The 20,022-nt window shown below is 40.4% G+C and overlaps 1 protein-coding gene across 8 annotated transcripts in view; it reads right to left on the bottom strand.

Annotated features, from left to right (window-relative positions):
- grip1 (glutamate receptor interacting protein 1) overlaps positions 1–18,265 on the bottom strand; it is a 92,731-nt gene extending 74,466 nt beyond the window's left edge. For 4 of the 8 annotated variants that reach the window (XM_059027674.1, XM_059027677.1, XM_059027676.1 and 1 more), the window contains exon 1: positions 17,654–18,264. In XM_059027674.1, the coding sequence (XP_058883657.1) occupies positions 17,654–17,786 (133 nt within the window). In that variant the 5' untranslated portion in view covers positions 17,787–18,264. Of the gene's footprint in view, positions 1–17,653 lie in introns of all 8 variants that reach the window. The other 4 variants (XM_059027679.1, XM_059027681.1, XM_059027675.1 and 1 more) reach the window with 3 other exon arrangements.
- Between the last annotated feature and the right edge of the window lie 1,757 nt (positions 18,266–20,022).

Genomic DNA, 20,022 nt, shown 5'->3' with positions numbered 1-20,022 from the left:
TCGCATATCAGTCAGAAGCAGAGAAATACAAACCAAATCCAGGCAGAACGTCAAATACATGATTGAGCTTGCACTTCTTCACTGCTTAATAAATCAGAATGTATTAGTGACATCACTCTCACGTCAGCTCAATGCCAGCAGCCAGTCTGCTTGTGTATTACACTGGCACACACGCAGTGCAGGTCTAGCTCAACACCTCCTATTGCTGTTTAATGCATCCCTCTAGTGGCTGGGATAGCAAAGAGGTTTCTAAAACAAAGACGAAAACAGCGATCAAGCCATTGTACTCTGTACATAGAACTGAAGAACAGACTCTGAATTCATAATCAAAGCACCTTACAAGCACAGGATTCAAAGAATAATATAAGCACAGAGTTTTAACAAGAACGACTCAGAAAGATTGCAAACATCACACAAAGGTAAGGGGGAAGTAACATATATGTGTGTGTCTGTCTGTCTGTCTGTGTTTGTGTGAAAATGTAATTTAAAACCAATAACTCTTGGGTATACAGGGATGACAATAAGACTCCCATTGCATAGCAGTTTGATCCACTCCTGGTTGTACTATGTTTAGTAAGACACACCTGAGCGTGTTATCTATACACTCTGGGTAATCAGGCAAATTTAAAAACCTGGAATGGGTAAAACTGCTATGTAACAGGGTCTCATTTCCATCCCTGGTACAGCACAGGACGTACAATTGCTGATCATGGGTTTTATTCAATTGATCTAAATAGTAAAAATAAACCATCAGAATATTAAAATCAGACCAAACCTGGAATTTTGCCTAATGATTTAAACAGTGCCTTTCTTAAGATCTGTTCAGGTCAACAGAATAGACCCTTTGAGTGCTGCATGTTGACTAGAACGTGGTTTAACTGTGTTTCCATTTACCAAACATGGTCTGGCAATGGCTAACCATGGCACAGTAAATCAGGGCTGACCATGCTCATGGTTTAATGTATTCCATCTCAGATCTCACTGCCCACTACTGCTACCCCATATCGACTTCTGATACACACACACACACACAAACTCTCCCCCATAAAACAAAATACCATATCAGGGATGGACATAAGACTTTCACTCATTCCAGGCTTTAATACATGCTTGATTACCCGCTGTGTACAGTAACAAGCTTATCAAACTCACAGTAAAACCAGGAATGGATGAAACTGCTCTGCAGTGGGAGTCTGATTTCCATCCCTGCATACTGAATAGATCATTCAACATAGTGCTGGTGCCTGAGAAACTACAGAATCAGAGAGAGGCCGAGTCGACAGACACTTCTGATCCGCTTCCTGAAGCACATGAGTAAGGCTTCAAAGCCACCGCCTACTCCAGCGATACGTCAGCGAGGAGCGGGATTAGTCACCCAGCCCTTGGAGGCTCCTTTGGATAACATCCTTCATCTTTTTAGAAAGCAGTTTCTTTAGAGTGTGAAAAAGAAGATGCCACAGACTGATTCATGCTTCTCTAATTCGTCAGCTTCTCACTTACAGTACAGATCCAGAGAACCGCTCCGCATCCTATTCTTAGTTCAGAGAACCAGGCACCAGACCAAAAAGCTTGCTCAATAAGTGTGAAAACCAGTAAGACTGGGTCTTAAATATACTGCAGATGCAAGCCTTTTTTCCCCCCAAGGGGTGCTTAATAATAGCATCTGCACTTTCATAATTACAACATTTAATTTCTCATCAGTTTAACATCCCATAATGTGTGTTCTCTGCCTTTCTCGGAGACCATTGTTGACCAGGCTTACTAACTATTGCAGCAGGAATGATCCCTTTCAACCTGCTACTAAAGGCTGGATTTAGGAGGAGGTGGCTTTAGAAAAGCCCGCTAGGGGTATGCGGCAACCATTTGTGTTCCCTTTGACACTTGTAAGGTGTCTTTTCCACAGGTGGAGGTGCAAGGGTAGGTCTGACTATGGTGATCTCCAGTATACACACACACACACACACACACACACACACTCAGGCTTCACTCGCAGGATTGTGGGTCATCACCATTCACGTAACATTTATTTCACTGTACCAGCCAGTCTTGGACAATCTAAAGGGTGACATTTATAAAACCATAAGAAAAAAGGATGGCATCAGTTCTGGTGTATCCCCATGTTTACTGCCTTCTGACGCTTTTAATGTCACCATGACAACACAATCTTATGTTGATGTTGGCTAGATCTCCCTCTATGGCCCGTGGCTGTTGTTATGTTTGTCACATTTTAATGTGTACACTCGTTAGAATTTCTAAATGTTTGCACCAAACTCATCAGCTTCATTCGAAGCTGAATTTAGAAGGAGGAGGTTCAGCAAGTTAACAGCAAAGTCATTTATTAGGTTGTGTTAGCGCCATTAAAAAATAAAATAAACTCTCATGAAGTGTTTGTTTAATAATTCTGATTGTGTGTACAGCATGTTTAAATGGTTGTAGATAATCAATTTAAAATAAAATAAACCCTCTCATGAAGTGTTTGTTTAATAATTCTGATTGTGTGTACAGCATGTTTAAATGGTTATATATAATCAATTTAAAATAAAATAAACTCTCATGGAGTGTTTGTTTAATAATTCTGATTGTGTGTACAGCATGTTTAAATGGTTATATATAATCAATTTAAAATAAAATAAACTCTCATGGAGTGTTTGTTTAATAATTCTGATTGTGTGCACAGCATGTTTAAATGGTTATATATAATCAATTTAAAATAAAATAAACTCTCATGGAGTGTTTGTTTAATAATTCTGATTGTGTGCACAGCACGTTTAAATGGTTATAGATAATCTATTTTTTTCTAATCTGGCTTTTTGTACGTGAACGTGTTTTGATTAGATGACAATAGAAAGACAACAATGAGTTGTGAGGAGCTGCATTAAATACATCCGATGTTGAATTTTTAAATTATGCTTGTGTTATTATATACAGTTATTTTAATGGCTTCGGTGAATTGAAGAAAAAAGCCAGTTTTTCACTCTGGAAACCTGGTAACCCCAGTCAAGCAGGATATTTTAAGGATATTTTCCCATTATGTTCAAGATCAAGACTGTGTTTAACCATCACCTCCTACCCCAGAGAAAACTCTGTACATCTTGCAACCACAAAAAAAAATGAAATTAACAAAACAAAATGTGACAAAATCCAATGGCATGGATGACATCTCCATTATTTTCACTCTAGGGATCCTCACAGGGATGTGTCACCAAGCACACTGAGGCACACAAATGAATATTATCATAACGAACGTCAGCGTCCTTTAATTTGCCCTGGTCAGAATCCCCTCGGCTATATCCGCTCCACCAACAGAACCCCAACCCGAGCTTGCAGTTTCACACACAAAGAAAGATGTCACAGTGAAAGGTCACTGCCTGGGTTGCTAATTAGAATTAGTATTATGCTGTTTTTCTTCAAGTCTTCATGTAAGGGAACGAGAGGGGCACCTAAACAGCTAGAAACAACATTGTAATCTCCTGGTGGCTGTGTCTGTGTGTCTGCTACTCTTATAAAGAGCGCTGTCTCATCTTTATAATTAAAGGTATTCTACCACCCCCCAAGGAAACCTTAACGCCCTACTGTAACTAATTATTATTTACTGATGTACTTAACGTACCTATTCAGATACCACAATCCTTGCTTTAGAAACATTATTATTATTATTATACATTTTTTAACATAACATCCCTACTCGGACACCACAATCCTTGCTTTAAAAACAATGAGTTGCTGCTTCAGGGTCGGTGATCTTAAGAGGTGTGGATAATACCAGCCCAAATTTCTACTTCTAGGAGGCGAGGACGATGGGGGGCTGTGGCAAAGTGGTTAATAGTGTGCAGGTGCAGGTGATTAAAGAACAGACTGTCAATTGTAATCCAGGTGTAAAGGTTTGTTTTATTTGTTTTTGTCCAGTGCCTGACGGCGAAACAAACAGTAAACAATAATGAAGGTAAGTAATACAGCGGTGTGTATTACTTAATTTATAATCCCCGGGTTTGCCCCGCAAATAATAGTCCTGTTTTTATTATACACCCACACAAAACACAAAACACATATACAAGTCCGTTAGTGTGTGAATTAGTGCTAGTGGTGCAAATACAGTTATAGTGATGCGAGTGCAGTGCTGTTCCGGGTTTGTGCTGGCCTCTGGCGACAGCTCCAGAACGTGTTAGCGATAGGAAACAAACAAACAGACAGAACAAAACAAACACTCACGATTATTTCACCAAACACAGGTCCTTCTGGGTCACTTATTAATAACTAAAACGAAGGAACTCATTGCTTCGACCCCTATTTATTCCGTCACTCATGACCCCTTGGTAAACGATTGCAGCTGTTTTTTATGATCTGCAGCTGCCACATCATTTCCCCTCCGGTTCAATGAGTTAGTGTACCGAAGCTCCGTCTCTTTTCTACAAGACCGAGTTCCTTTTAACCCTCGGAACGAAGTGTCAGGCAACTTAGTCCGGAATACTCTGTTCCCGTTACTTAGCACCCTCACAGGTCGAGGGGGAGATTTACCACCAAGAGTCATTGTCTTTCTGTCACAGGGGCTTAAATGGAAGAAATCTTCTTTGCTGAGACACTAAATATCCATGTAGATGAAGATCCCGGGCAAGCTTGTGTGGGCTAGAATACTGGGATCAATCAAGGGATTAGCAGCCGTCCTTCCAGCACTAATAAGGGAGCAGCCTCCAGGGTCAAACGGCCTCTTCCGATTGCCAATATTTCTGATGGCCAGTGACGGTAAAATAATAATACCCAACAGTCTGTGAACCCATATCCTGCTTGTAAAAGTGTTAATTTAGACAAGCACTTGTTCACGTTGCTATGTTTTTACTATGAGGAAGCTTTTATAAGGGTTGCTTCAACACTTACAAGGATCCCAGGGCTACTGCATATGTTATTGAATCTGTGCACAGTCTGTATTTAGTCAACATATATTGGTGGTAACACTTATAAGTGATGACTAAAGAGGGTCAGATCTGTTCACTGAGGAAGACGCTCACTGAAACGTTTGTATACTTCACTTGGAATGGTTCTAGTCATATAAAGGGATTGCTTATTGGAGGGCTATGCAGCTGGGCCCAACTTTTGAAATGGACGTTGAAGCAATTGTTCCGTCTGCTTTGATAACGTGCAGATCCTAAAGGGACTCGCTTCTTCCTTTCATCTTCGAAACATCTTCAAAGTGTGTCAGTCCCACCCACTTCATATCTGCTTCTCCCAACACCTTACACTCAAAAAACAAACTTGCACTTGAATGTCTTTCAGGAGATCTGTCTGCGGCTGTCTGTCTGTGACTTCCAAGATTTCATCTGGATTCTCCTGATGTGTAAAAGCAGTTCAGGGAACCACTGAACTGTACTTCCCTACTTTCATACCCCAGCATGAAGTTTCCTATGGAAACCAGCATACTTGCTGAAAGGTTTCCCTGTATAAAGTAAAGTACCTCCATTCTATCCGAGAACATTTAAATCGCGCTTATTAATGTCATCGTTTTGTTGTTGATGAAAGCAGTAATTGGTATTCATCTCATATTCAATGCAAGCCTGCAAACCAGTTTACATAATGCAGTAGTTATCAATCAGTTTACATAAGGCAGTAGTTATCACAAAGAAGAAAAAAGCAGGGTAAATATGGTATAGAGAATCAGGTGGTGCAATGGCTTGCATAAAGGCAGCGCTAGTTAAATAATCACTGATTTTACTGCTAAAACCCCAGGCCTCTTGTTTACAGCAGGGCCTGTCCTGTGCAGAGCTTGAAACCTATCTAGCACATTCCTACACAATGAAGCGCCTAATTAAACTCAGTCTGGCACCCTCCCAGCAACCCTGCAGACCTGCAGTGCTTCTACCCAGGGCAGAATACCCCAAATATTCCTCACATAAACCCCCTGCACCAACACGTGTGCATATCACAGGGAATCAGCTTAACCTTCTCAACCCCCTGCACATACATGTGTGCATATCACAGGGAATCAGCTTACCCTTCTCAACCCCCTGCACATACATGTGTGCATATCACAGGGAATCAGCTTACCCTTCTCAACCCCCCTGCCCCACATCATTAGAAATACAACATCTGGGATTTCTGGCTGTGTTTCTGAAGAAACCTGAACGACAGTTCCCTCATCAAAGACAAGTTTGCATTTTTTTTCTCAAACTTTAATACTAAAAAGTATTGATAAATTCTGTTTTATCTTGCCAAATTGATCTGAGAGCTTACATCTTCAATGCTGCAGCAATTATTCAAATACGCTTATGCAGAAATCTGTGGAAGTTAATAAAAAAAAAAAAAAAGAAAAAAATAAGTGAGAAGGCATAAAACAAAACAAAAAAAGCTGCCAAAAGATGACTCACTCCATTTTCCCCAAGCTTCCTGACAGCTCGCGAGATGTCATCACTCCTCGGTGACAAATCTGACTGCCGGAGTATGAGAAGAATAACAGAGAGCAGAGTCCTCGACAACAGAGATGTGAAGGTCACAGCAATGAGAAGCCAATACGTCTTGCTACGCCAGAAGCTCACACTTGACAGAACCTCGTTATCCTTGTCATCGCAGGGCCTTATGTTTTGAGAGCTCCAAACACTTTCAGATATATATTTTCAAAACGCGCAAAACGCAACACATTCGGAATTGAATAAAAAGGTGTGATTTATGTTGAAAAGGATGCAGGGGGTGGTACGGCTTCAAGGATTGACCAGACATAATATGCATTTTAAGTTATTCCAGGCTGTGCTGTGAGTTTAAAGATCAGTCTCCGTTGAGTGTGCACGCATTGCTGAAGTTTCTTCACAGCACATCATATTTAGCTAGGGTTTCTGATAGTAGGTTTTAATCAATAAACAACAACAACAAAAAAGCACAGGTGGTTCTCAATTCATCCTACAGTACCTGAAAAGGTAAAAAATATATATTTTTAAAAAATTGAGTTTTGAGATAATAGCAAATGCATTCAGAAATGCCTACTGGAGGAATTGAGTGTATGATGAGGGAGGATGGTGCCGAAATCAAGGCTGTTTTCGTGTTTACCATGTACAGAGACAGACACACCGACGGATGGACACAATCAGCACTTCAGTGCATCTCATGTTTGTGAACGAAGCCCTAAAAATGAAGCTTTTGTTATGCATTATTACATTTTCTCGAGTGATGAGTTATGATCAATCCAGTTGCAAGCAGTATTTTAAAACACCAGAGATATTAATTGGTCTTTGCAGGAGTTAGCCATCAGTGTTGGCATGTTATGGAATATTGTATAAGGGCTGCGTTGGTTTGGCACCAATTATTCTGGCTTTGCGTGACCTTTATCCACCAGCATTGAAAGGTTAACAACTAAAAAGATCTGCTAAACACAAAGAGCTCACACAATAGTGTGCAAGGAGACTTGCAGTAGGTAGCAATTCTCAGTGCTGATTTTTCATGAGACTAAAAAGAAAATAAATAAAAAACAGCAAGTTACTAATATTCCAAGCTATACGCTTCCATAATAAACAGCACAGTGTTTTACTATTATTATTATTACCTACATTTTAGTAAGCTTGCATGACCAGCATTTAGTTCTGGACCTCATACAAACAGAGACTAGCAATTGTCCGCTATTGTTAAGGTTTTTATCACATGGACTACCAGTGTCTTGGGCCGACCACACCCATTTCCCTTGTGACCCGAGCATGGATCAAAGCCAGGACTCCAGACTTGCAATGAATCAAAGGTAAAAATAAGCTGAAACAAGCAGAGATGATGAAGTGAATCTGCACGGGAATCTGCCTGCAGGGACGCCACCAGACAGAACGGATATACTGAAGCACCCTAATCAATTTGGGAAAACCAAAAAAAGAAATAAAATCTGTTTTGTTTTCCGAAATGAAAAACGCTGCCAAAAAAAAAAAAAAAAAATCAAGAATGCCTTAAGAAAGTCTTAATACAAAATACAGACATCTACAATAATGTGCAAAACTGCAATTATTGAGGGAAACAAAAATAAAGTATCTTCCATTATAAATATTTCATTTTTGGATGTAAGATCCCCATCTTATAGACTTATCCTTTTTTCTTGTTCACTCTTTCAAGCAACAAATGAATCAAGTGTATTTTGCAGCAACACAGTGTTTCAGTTTCTTGCCAAGTGGAGCCACCGGGAAACAGAACAGCACACCCTCCTGTATCTCGACCCTGGAGCTCACTCTCAAATGCAGTGCTCAGACATCGCTACTGGAGACAGCTTTACTTACAGGGTGCACAGCAATCAATGGAGTTGGATGTGCACATTAAAAAAAAAAAAAAAAACACTGGCACATTTAATTGCCTTTTAAAATAAAAGCAGTCAACAGTAAACTGCATTAGCCTATGCAGTCAATGTTTATTGAACGCAGGGCTTTAGGCTACTGTCACAATACAGACACTGTGGACACCGGAAGGTCCATGTTTTTCAAGCCCGCTTCAAAATCATCAAGGTCGCTGGCTACCGCTGAAAACAATACAGCAGTGTAGCTAAGTAATTATTCTAGTCTTTTATTATTCAAAAGATACCCCGAGCAGACAACAGTCAGGCTGTGCTGTTGTTTCAGCGAGTGTGTGTGTTTGAAATATGAATCTGTAACATAACAGATGGTTACTGTTATTTCTGTTTACACTCAACCACACACTCAATGTACTAGCGGCCAATATGTGAAAATATCCATAAGCCTAGAATAGTTCTGAGTATGTGCAGTGTACAGGTGTGAGTGTATGTTCTGTAGAAGCTAGGCTTTCTGGTTCCACATAGAGGACATGTGTGACTAATGTCTTCAGCAACAAATGCCTAAAAGTGCAGAAAGCTTTCCGATCAGATACCGCAGAGAACCAGAACTACAGTAGGAGCAATACAGAATGATTGGAAAAATATAGTAGAAATTCACTGAAGCCAACATGACATGTCTATGTGTTACCACTACTAGCAATGAAAGTACATATCATAATGATGCCAGCCTTAGAAATATGGAAATATACATTTAAAATTGGCATTACTTAAGGTTCATTAAAAGTAATAAAAAGAGAGGTTTAATTTTGAATGTGGTGCATTTAAATGGAATCATTGGTACCCTGGTGCCTTTGATACAGCTACTCATGGTCACCCCGCTTGTGCTTTGGAACATTGCTGGGCAAATGAATGATATTACTGCATTGTTTCACCTTTCAGTATTGCCTCCCAGCTGCCACACCGTGATGCAGGTGACCGCACTGTACAGCAGAGCAACGCTGTTGGACTGGCGGCTCCGGTGTCTTGTGAAGAGTATGAAAGAGCTAACCTGCAGATCACAGGCTCGCTGGACTCCACTTCCTGTCCTGTGCCGAGTGCAGCTCTTTGAATGTCCTCCTTGATCTTACAATAAGGCATTCCCAGCTGCCTCGGGTCACAAGGGTGGACAGGTGGTGCGCATTTCACTGGCTGTGCTGCTCCTAGAGGTCACAGGGGCTCGCATCGTCCCCATGCTTTCCTTGAGCTTTTCCCTTTCCAGAATGGGTGCAGAGCAAAAAAAAAAAAAAAAAAAAAAGAATATGCACCTCGGAAGCAGATTTCTGTTCCTTTGGGAAACTTCCAAAAAGATCTAATCTATCACAGTTATATATTGCATTTGCAATCACATTAGTTTGTTAGCCATTAAAACAAACTGAGCCAAGACCACAATTTAAATTGCATTTTCAGCATTTCTGTACAATAGATCATGCAGTCTACGAGCTGACAGCACAAGAGAATGTAGGCAGCTTAAATGCAAATGAGATATGGTGCTTATATAAAGCAATACTAGGACGGTAACAAACAATGTCCTGTAGCCTCCTATTAAAAAGCTCTGTTTAGATGTGGCCACTGCTAGTTGTGCAGTTACAAATACAGCATGTAGCTCCATCGGTGCTGATAAACACTAAACATCTCTGCTGCAAGAACCTCCTTCATATGCACTTTAAAATGATCAAGCCCAAGTCGACCCCACTGTGCTTCCCTGCGATAGTAAAGTTGATCAACATTGTTACATATCCCAGCCCCACCCAATAATGGCTGCTTTCATTTAAACAGCACTGTTCTATTCCACTGCTCGTTTCGTTCAACACCCAGCAGTATTGGTACCTATATAGAAGCTTAATACGAGTTAGAATGCTGCAGACCCAATCTATAGGTCCTTCATGGGGCACGAGGCTATGCTAGTTGAACACTGCAAGCCACTATCATTTCCATTATGTGTTCTTGAAAACATGACATCATCAGTGCACATACTGTACTGTGAACAGCTGGCAGGTGGGTAACCCTAAACCAAGTCTCTCCACAGTGAGCTTTGTATTGCACTCAACAATTACTGAGTGATTGACATACTGCAGCTTCAAGGTAGATACAGCCCTATGCGTTCCTCCTGACTCAGTAAACTACAGACCTAAAAGAAAGACTTTGCACTTACTTTCTAATATTAATCAAACAAGGCCAAGACTGAACCCTAACTAACAGAGATGTAGTTAACCCTCTGCATCCCAGGCCCATTGTTTAATCTCGATTGGAAAAAAAGAACTAGATGGAGGCGCACTGCAGGAATAATTAGTCTGCTTCACTGTCAATACTCAATCGAAATCCGAACGAATCACATCAGAGATGCAGACTAACGCGTGGCTCAGGGTTTCTGCAAAACCTGGCAACAGTGCCGAGCGGAGCTGCTAATTCAAACCAATCGTCATTACATAGTGGGCTGAGCTCGGGAATGTTAAACCAACTACTATTACATTCATATAGTCGTTCAATTCCGATACAAAAAATCAAAAAAAGGAAGCAGTAGCCATTATCAAGAGCTTACTCCGTCATTCATTTTAAAAGCAATAGCTCAGACGCCCCCTAGGCTTAGACGTCAATGACATTTTTACTGCTCTGCCCAAAGTCTGGAAATATCTTTGAGACATTCATTCCACCCCTCCTCTAATCTCTGAGCCATTAGGCACCTTGTCAAATCAAATGGAAAGAACTCCACAGCAGCGCTTGATTTTCACTTGAACATGAATGATATTTCCAAAAGCACAAGAAGCCCTGGGTGGCTGCGGGCCTCAATGTGGTTCAGCACAAAGATACAAACAGAACTAATGACATGTTCATTTGGGAGCTAATGGGGCTCCATTTAAATACTTCCAATACATTTTATTACATTGAACTGAAAACACTTTGAGAATATGATGGTCATGAAAATAAGGATTGGGTTTTATTTATTTTTTTACTCTTGAAAAAAATAAACGACTAATAATAATTTCACGGGAGGGTGCTCAGTATCGAATGAAATCATTAAATAAAGCTGTAAGATATAAAAGGCTTTCCTCATTAAAAAAATAGAATTATTCTGTCAAGGATTTGAATTGTGTGTTATTCTTATAGAGGGGTGGTCTTGTGGGTTTTCAAAAGAAAATACATTTTCCATAGATCGATAAATATCTTGTGAGCAGAAATTTAAATTTAAATTAGGCAAATCTAATCAAAACATTCCAACGCTTCAGAACATTCAAGGAAGTTTAATGCAGAAAAAAACAGAAAAAAGATGGTAACAACCTGGTATCTTATGAAAATAATCAATTAGTGAAGAAAAACTGCCTTCTGTCTCTTAATTATGTTTTGCATAACCCACTTAGAACTATTGTGGTTCATCCATTAGATGATTAAAACAGAGCCAACGATTTCTCTTCAACTACCAACAGCAAATTCCCTAAAAAACACAAGATAGTAATGAAATATTCAACATCTTCATTTGGAACAACACTTTACTAGCCCGACTGCCATCACAGTAAGCTCACAGCACAGCTCAGGTTTATCCGACAAGCTCGACTGCGGCGGTTCAGAAGACTCACTGGCAAAGAGTGTAAATGAAACCCAACACCTTCATTAACACTCCCAGGAAAGCAACTTGCACACTGGGCTCCTTAACAACTCCGATATGCACTTCAAATCCTCCCAGCCAATTAACACTAACCTCTCAACTGTAAAACCCACTCCTATTATTTATAGTATAGGCCCTGTAAAGATAAACCACGTCACTTCCAAAGCTCAACAGCATTGCAATACAACACTTAAACACTTAAAAGACTTAAAAGGATGGACCTGCTTTTTGGTTATGTGTTTTTATAAATTACATGAGCTCGGTTGTGTTGAAGTCACTGCTTTGTGAAATGAAGTGTTCTCTACTGACTGTTGCTGTGTTAATCAGACTTCTAAGTTGCATTTAACTGTTGCGTTGCATTCCATGCAAGGGGAGGGAGGGGGTGGGTCCCACTGGGTTCTCTCGTGGTAACAAATGAATACATCAAACAGCAAAACAATAGCTGCTTGTCATGCTAATAAAAACAAAAAGCCTTATCCCAATTTCAACCTGAATTTCCATTCACTTGTGTTTTTTTTTTTTTTTCACTTCTAATTGAAATTCTGCACACAAACCTCATTAAAAAACACACACACACACACACCTCAGGCCAGCCCAGCACGCCTTTTTAAAAGTCAAAGCTTTTTTTTATTTCTTCAAATCCTTTCAATGTTATTAAGTCACTTTCTGTAACTTTAGGTGCTTCCGGTGTGAACCTGTCACTGTAAACGCTCTGCTCTGTTAATGGAGACCTGTATTGCAGTGTCTTGTTTCTTTGCACCCTGACTGTCAGTGTTACTCTCTTTCAGCACTGCTGTATCTTATGGATTTCACAGCTAGCAACATGACACATCCCTGAGCCCTTCCTTTATTTTAAAAGAAGAGATCATCGGAATAAACCATCATCTAGTTTACAAGGGGGTGTTCAGAAATCAGTAGCAGGTGCCCTGGGGTCTACAAAAGGTACACCTGTTGTAAAACATAGGTAAAGTTATCCCAATCCTAAAAATAATCATAATTTAAATATACTGCAGTATTACAGAATGATTCACACAGATTACAATGGTCTCAGAAACTTGCAACCTAAAACTAGTCCGGAATCCTTTATAACTCATCACCAGGAGCAATATCCCTACACACCACAAGGAGAATGAGCGAAAAGAAGATCTTCTTTTTTAATTTTAACCACTGTCTTGTATGTGCATTAGAAGGTGCTGCATATATCAGATATTCTTTTCTTTTAACTGTTAGATGTTAGTGTCTTTCAGCACGGCACACTCGTCTAGTGGTGTAGGGAAACAGAAGAGATTGCTATGTCGCTGTCCATATTAAAGACGGTTTTATTAGATTATACAAGGCTGGTATTCATGACTAGCTTTTCCAGACTCTAAACATGGTTACACTTGTTTTTCTTGTCATAAACCTAATGAAACGTTTATAAAAACTCTTCAAATAATAAGTAAAAGATTTGTGAACAGGCTGATGGGATGTTAAACAGCACCCCTTTAAAAACACATACAGAATTTAAAAATGAAATGCATCACAGGCACTACTACCTCCACTAGCGAAAATGAAATTTTAATATACTGGGATCACCTCCCTCGAAACGCAAGGCAACATGTCTTCCCTCCTCACTGGGTTAACAAAGCCCTGTTCCCTGCTGAATTGCCTTTCCCATTTCTGAACCCCCAACACATTACTCATAAACAAAGGACACAGAAAGTACAGCTGCCAAGATATATCAGTGGACCAGATAAATACTGCAGTTGGTTTGTCACAAGTCATTTACAAGCAGTCTCACGACTGCAGAAACACCTTTAACATTCTCAAACCGGTTCGCACATATCATTAATAACACTGTCCTGAAGTTAAAGCTCTTACAACAGGAAGTCGTTTCAATGGAGATGGGTAGAATGCAGGGTGCAGTATCATTGAGAACACATAGAGCACTGGTGAATTTCAAGAGTGCATCACCTAGCTTCATTGATCGACTGGCTGATCAATTGCTTCATGTGCTTTTTTCTATTGTAGGATGTTGACATGATATCAAACCTCTACAATGACAACATAGCTTGGTTTTCTGGATGCATTCCCCTATGAAACACATCTCTTGATCTAAGATCACGGTTTGACCTAGCGATGAATTGAGGAAGGCCTTTACGGATGCCTTTATACACAGAGAGCAGAAAATCCTTCAGTTTCCCAAAGTGAGCCAACTAGCATTGAGGGGACAATGATGTAAAATGCAAATACCATGACCAACATTCACTGCATGCACATAGTAAAAATGTACGTAGTGCGACAGGACGGACAAACAGCCAGACAAACAGCTTCTATCCCCAGATTCTTATACTCTATAAATCTGGAGATCTAGAATCATACCCAATAATACCCATGTTGCTTGGATATGTATGCCCAGAGGGGGATAATAACTGCTCACAGCTTCTGAATTATAAATTATATAAATGGGACTGCATTCAGGTACAAAAACAAACAAAGATGAAGCAACTGAAACTGCATTAATCCATGTCTTCAGCATGACACAACTTCCCTGGCAGTTTAGATCACAGAATTACACAATGGGGCTGATTTATCTGCTTCTTCTACGCCACTGTGTCATTGTAATTTAATGAGGAAAGAAAAATCAAACTGTACAAAACTAGTACCTGACTTAGAATCCCATTGAGTCCATTAATTAATGATTGGCTTCTAACCAAAATTATGAATAATTTGTTTTTCCATTAACTTTTTTTTTTTCATACCGTTGGCTGATAAACTGTATAAAACACACAACTATAAACCCAAACAGAAATCTGAAGCCGCAGTGCTTCTTTCTTACTCTGTATACTGCCTTTTATCATGACTTTTATTGCATTTTATTCTCTCCAGCTAAGCTGGACTAGCTAAGGCAGTAACCTACTTAACCCATGAAGTGCCATTGTCCTCATCGGAGAACAGGTTACTTCACAATTTTTTGGAGCATTTTTTAACTGGCATCTACCTGTTATTGTAATTTTCTCTTTAACTATACTGTTATGATAACTTATTCAAATTGTGTTAACCACAAAAGTTTAAGTCTAAATGCAAGATATCAAATTACATAAATACAGCTTGTGTTCTGATTTTTTCAAAGAAAAATTAATTTGGTACTTAATGGGTTAAAGTGACTTTTAGTACTCTGCGCAAAACATTCCCAGAGTGTAAAGTAACGCACACAAACCTAAATTCTGCTGAATCTGACCACTGAATTAAGCCTTAGGATTGCACAATCAGACTCTATCACCCAACACCTCCTGTGCACAAGACCAACGACTCAGAGGAAAACCAGCTGTTGTCTTGGCTGTAAAAAATATATCCGTACATTAATCAAACCCTAGAAAATATGATTACCCCAGTAAATCAAGTGATTTTAATGCCGGCTCAGAGGCGCTCCAGTGGGACCTGGCGTGCTCCTTCAGAACTGCAGTGTGTGCACTCTGTGCTGCTGACAGCTCCTTGGGTTTAAGACACGCTGAAGAACCCCTGGAGGCCCCTCCCGTGTGGCATGTTTACACAAGACACCAGAGCTCCATCCACTTTCTTCTGTAACCCTCGTTTAGCAGATAGCAAGCGTCCTGCTTTCCATTTGCAGTTTGGCTAGTTCATATTAGTAGGCAGATGTCCTTGATTTAGTCAAGTGTGCTCAAATGTTGTCTAGTTGAAGGAAAGGTATGGTTTTTATTCAGTGTTCCAAACAGCTTGGAGTTATTTAGAAAAAACTGCATGGACTAGATTCAGGAGACACTTATTATTAAGTGTTAATACTGGCAATTCATGTGCAATTATATTACTGCAGATGTCTTCCCATGGAATTCAGGTAAAATCTAATTGAATCATTATTATTATTATTTATTTCTTAGCAGACGCCCTTATCCAGGGCGACTTACAGTCGTAAACATATCACACCCTAATATAATTTAAATCAATGAACATTTGATTTATAGAATATGTGGTCAGTTTTATTTTCCGTATACTTCTCAATATTTATAGCAGGCTCAGGAATTGCTATACAATGTTACTTGTATTGTAACACTTGAAATGTATTTCCTTACGATTGTAAGTCGCCCTGGATAAGGGCGTCTGCTAAGAAATAAATAATAATAATAATAACAACAACGCACACAACCTGGACTAATATTGTGGTTTACTAATTGCTGTACACAAATACAATAAAATAAAATAAAATAATAAATAAGACAAATGTCTGTGCAACTTGAATCTTTCCATGTGACTGCTTCTTCTGACAGTGTCTAAACTACTGCATCTGGCTTAGCTGAGTAACCCAAATACACTCAGTATGCAGGCAGTGTCCATGACAGCTTCGTACCTACTGTTGCATTCTGTGCAAGGAATTAAAGCCACCCAGGTCCACTGTTTTTCTTGATCTGCCAAGTTTGCCTTGACCGGCTGATTAATGCAACAGCTATTTACTTGAAGGCTCAACCAGCATCTTAAAGCTCCTAGACACCGCAGGGGACAGGCCAGGATAACAAGTGTACATAAATAATCATAATTTAATAACATACCAACCAAGAAAAGAAAGGAATAGTAGCTGTGGGAGAAGGTTAATACTAATCCGATCTCATGTTAGAATGCGATACTCAGCCCCTTCTGACGAGGGGAATGTACAACTCCCAGACCCCCAGATGCACCAGAGTATACCTTGACTGGCTAAGCTGCTTGACTCCCCCCTATAATGAATTATTCCTCCAAATAAAATTCTGAAAGTACAGCAGGGATGGAAATAAGATTCCTATTGCATAGCAATTTCACCCAACCCATTTATTACAAGCTTAATGAGCCACAGCGTATAGGTAATAAGGTCAGGTGTGTCTTATTAAACTCATAAAACCAGGAATGGATCAAACTGCTGTGTAATGTGAGTCTTGCTTCTATCCCCTAGAGTGGCCCGAGGCAGTTCATATCTGGGGGGGGGGGGGGGGGGGGGGTTAAGGATCAGGGCTGATTTTAAGAGGACTGACAGCTTAACGAAAAGGTCCCTGCTGAACCACTGCTTAATTATTTATCTGGTGGTAGACACATTTTCAGCCTGACATTTATTTTGTAGGATAATTATTCACAATCCACACCTGCAGTCATTTGTCACACACAGAGAGAGAGAGAGAGAGAGAGAGAGAGAGAGAGAGAGAGAGGAGAGAGAGAGAGCCCTTTGAGAAGCAAACTCCCACACTACAGCAAAAATGCAAATTACAGGCCGCCACTCATTCCTCTGGCATTAGAGACCTTCTGCTTTGAGGCAGACCAGGAGAACACAGCCTGGAATTGCTGCCTCTCGGGCCAGTTATATAAAAAAAAAAATACTTAGCACTTACTAATTTTGTTCACTTCACACCTGTTTGATCGCGCCAGAAACACACTGTGTAGGAAGCAGTAACTGCACACGATGCTAAAAAGGGATTTGTGTATTACTCTTTGATTTGTTTTCAAACAAAGCTTAATTTCACATTCTGAAGAGAAAGTAATGCCTGGAGGAGTGATCACTTCAAAAAACTCAAATTGAAAACACTATTTTCAGACCTTACATTTAAAGAACAATTAAAATATTACACAGTCTTATTCAAAGTGTCTACCACTTTAAGCTCCCCTGCTCCCTCTTACAAATTTCACATAATCCCCAGTTCATGCATACATACAGTATGATGGAAGGAGCCTCGCTCAGGAGAGCCAGAGTTGAACTACAGCACAACAACAAAAGGGACCAGGGCTCTTCAGAGTCCCCCAGCATGGGCACTTACTCTGCAGGTGCTCTGAGGCATAGTAATAGACGTCCTCGTATCCCTCGTGGTAATCCTCCTCGGGGCGATACTTCTTGCCTTTGCGTCTCCTGGACCTCCTTATCAGCTTGACAAACCCAAAGAAGCGCTCCATTGCAGCCCTGTCTGCACAGTCAGCAGCGGCTCACCTTCACAAACCGCGTGTGTGTGTGTGTGTGTGTGTGTGTGTGTGTGCGTCTGTGCCAGCAGGAGGTCTTGACAAAAAGCTGGTCGAGCATGAGAGAGCAGGAGCAGTCAGCAGCAAGAACAGAAAAAAAAACAAAGAACAGGAGAAAGAAGAGCTGCTGCCTCTTAACCTGCCATTCCGTCAGTGCAAAAGGCAGTTTTAGTCATCCTCTGTTTCTTTCAACAGCAGCACTCCTTAATCCAGCACACAGCATCACTGCCCAGAGTCAAATCCATTTGTGCTATCATATGTGTGTGCGTATTATTTTCCAGAAGGTGGCTGGAAAACACACACAGCATTTAGCAGTGGCTCCCGTTAGTCTCTCACAGGAGAGGAACAAAGTTCAAAAGAGCTGCCTGAGAGGCGAGGAATCCCAGCGCTTGGATTTTACTATCTCTCTTCTCTTCCCTCTCTCTCTCTCTCTCACACACACACAGTCATTCCATTACAGAGCAGGAGGGAGGGGGAGTGGGGAGTGGAGAGGGGGGGTTGGGATGCATTGCATTTCTAGAGTCTGCACCAGAACTGCAGACAATCAAGGTATTCCATTGCTTGCCTTGTAATTCCATTGTGGACACAGCTAACCTCGCAAGCCTGTTTGTTTGAGAACTGCCACATGTAAGGCAGTGGTTGCCGTGCTGCCGAGTGTCACTACTTATTACTAAACACAATGGTTTAATCCACTCGGTGCACTAATAGACAAGTGGAGATGTGTTAACTGGAGCAGGAGAGCAGCTGCTTTAAAATGGCACTTCTACTCTGAGGGCAATAATACATCTGAAATACTATTCACACCCACCACTGTTCAGATACTGTGCATCTATTTCCCAGAGCGCATAATCATACAGAGAATAATAACGCAAGACAACACAGCAAACAGACTCAGGGGGCCGGAGGGACTAAGGGATGCATTGTGTGTTAATCTCCAATCTTGTTATGGCTCTGAATGTGCGTATCAAAAGTCTGAACAGGACTTTGTTATGTCGATATATTCTAGATCCACCGTAAAGATTTTTTTTTTTATTATTATTTCCTAAAAGATTTTGTTGTTAGCATAACTAGATAAGCCTGGAATGTCAAAAGGAATTTGAATCTATAGATGTACACTGCTGTGCGAAAGTCTTAGACATGTTGCATTTTTCCACTCTGAAGCATTATGAGCATCAACAATTTACTCAAAGCCTCCACTAGTGTTTTCTACTATTATAACAACCTTGACTTGCATAAAGTAGGAAAAACATTGAATGAAATATCTCGCATCACTCGATTTTCAAGGTGTGGTATCCAAAGCATAATCAACAAGTACAGAGAAATATCATCTGTAATTGACAAACCCAGGACTAGGAGACCCCAAAAGCTGTCTAACAAGGACGAGCGATACTTGAAGATAATATCCTTAAGGAATAGAAAAAGAACACTGTTGAATTGACAACAGAACCTGCAGAAGGCACAGGTGTCATTGTCCATCAAATCAACAGTATGAAGGTCACTCTTGAAATCAGGACTTAAAGGATGTGTTGCAGTAAGAATACCTCTGTTAAGAAAGTGGAACAAGACTAAAAGGCTAAAATATGCACAAGAACACAGAAACTGGACTGTGGAACAATGGTCAAAGGTGCTTTGGACTGTTGACAATGTTTTTCCTTTTTTTATGCAAGTCAAGTAGAAAACACTAGTGGAGGCTTTGAGTAAATTGTTGATGCTCATAATGCATCAGAGTAGAAAAATGCAACATGTCTAAGGCTTTTGCACAGCAGTGTATTTGTGCTATAGATGAGCTCTATCTTTTTGGCACAGATCACACCTGTTCTTTCCCATTAGTCATGCACGGTTGTGTACACCCTCCCATCTAATGACGACTTAATGGAGCATTAGGATCCTGAGCTGTGCGCCATTGGAGCCCCCAGATACAGTGTCAGATCTCTCTCCTTGTGCTTGGAAAAAAGATCATTATTTCAGGGAGGCAAGTTAGTCTGCCACTGGGCGACGCAGCACTTTGTCAATCCCAGGGTCCGTTCAGGAACCCATCCCAAATCCATCTCCCAGTCCGGCAATTTCACTGCCCTGTGGTTTTATGGCACTTCCAGAGGTTAAAGCTTCATCCCTCCCACGATTCTCTTAGTACACGAAATCTGGCAAATTGATCAGAGAAATGATGCAAGGG

This window comes from Acipenser ruthenus, chromosome 7 (assembly GCF_902713425.1).
Source record: "Acipenser ruthenus chromosome 7, fAciRut3.2 maternal haplotype, whole genome shotgun sequence".
Taxonomy (NCBI): Eukaryota; Metazoa; Chordata; class Actinopteri; order Acipenseriformes; family Acipenseridae; genus Acipenser; species Acipenser ruthenus.
The sequence above is the reverse complement of the archived record's forward strand: the minus strand, read 5'-3'. Positions and strand labels throughout refer to the sequence as shown.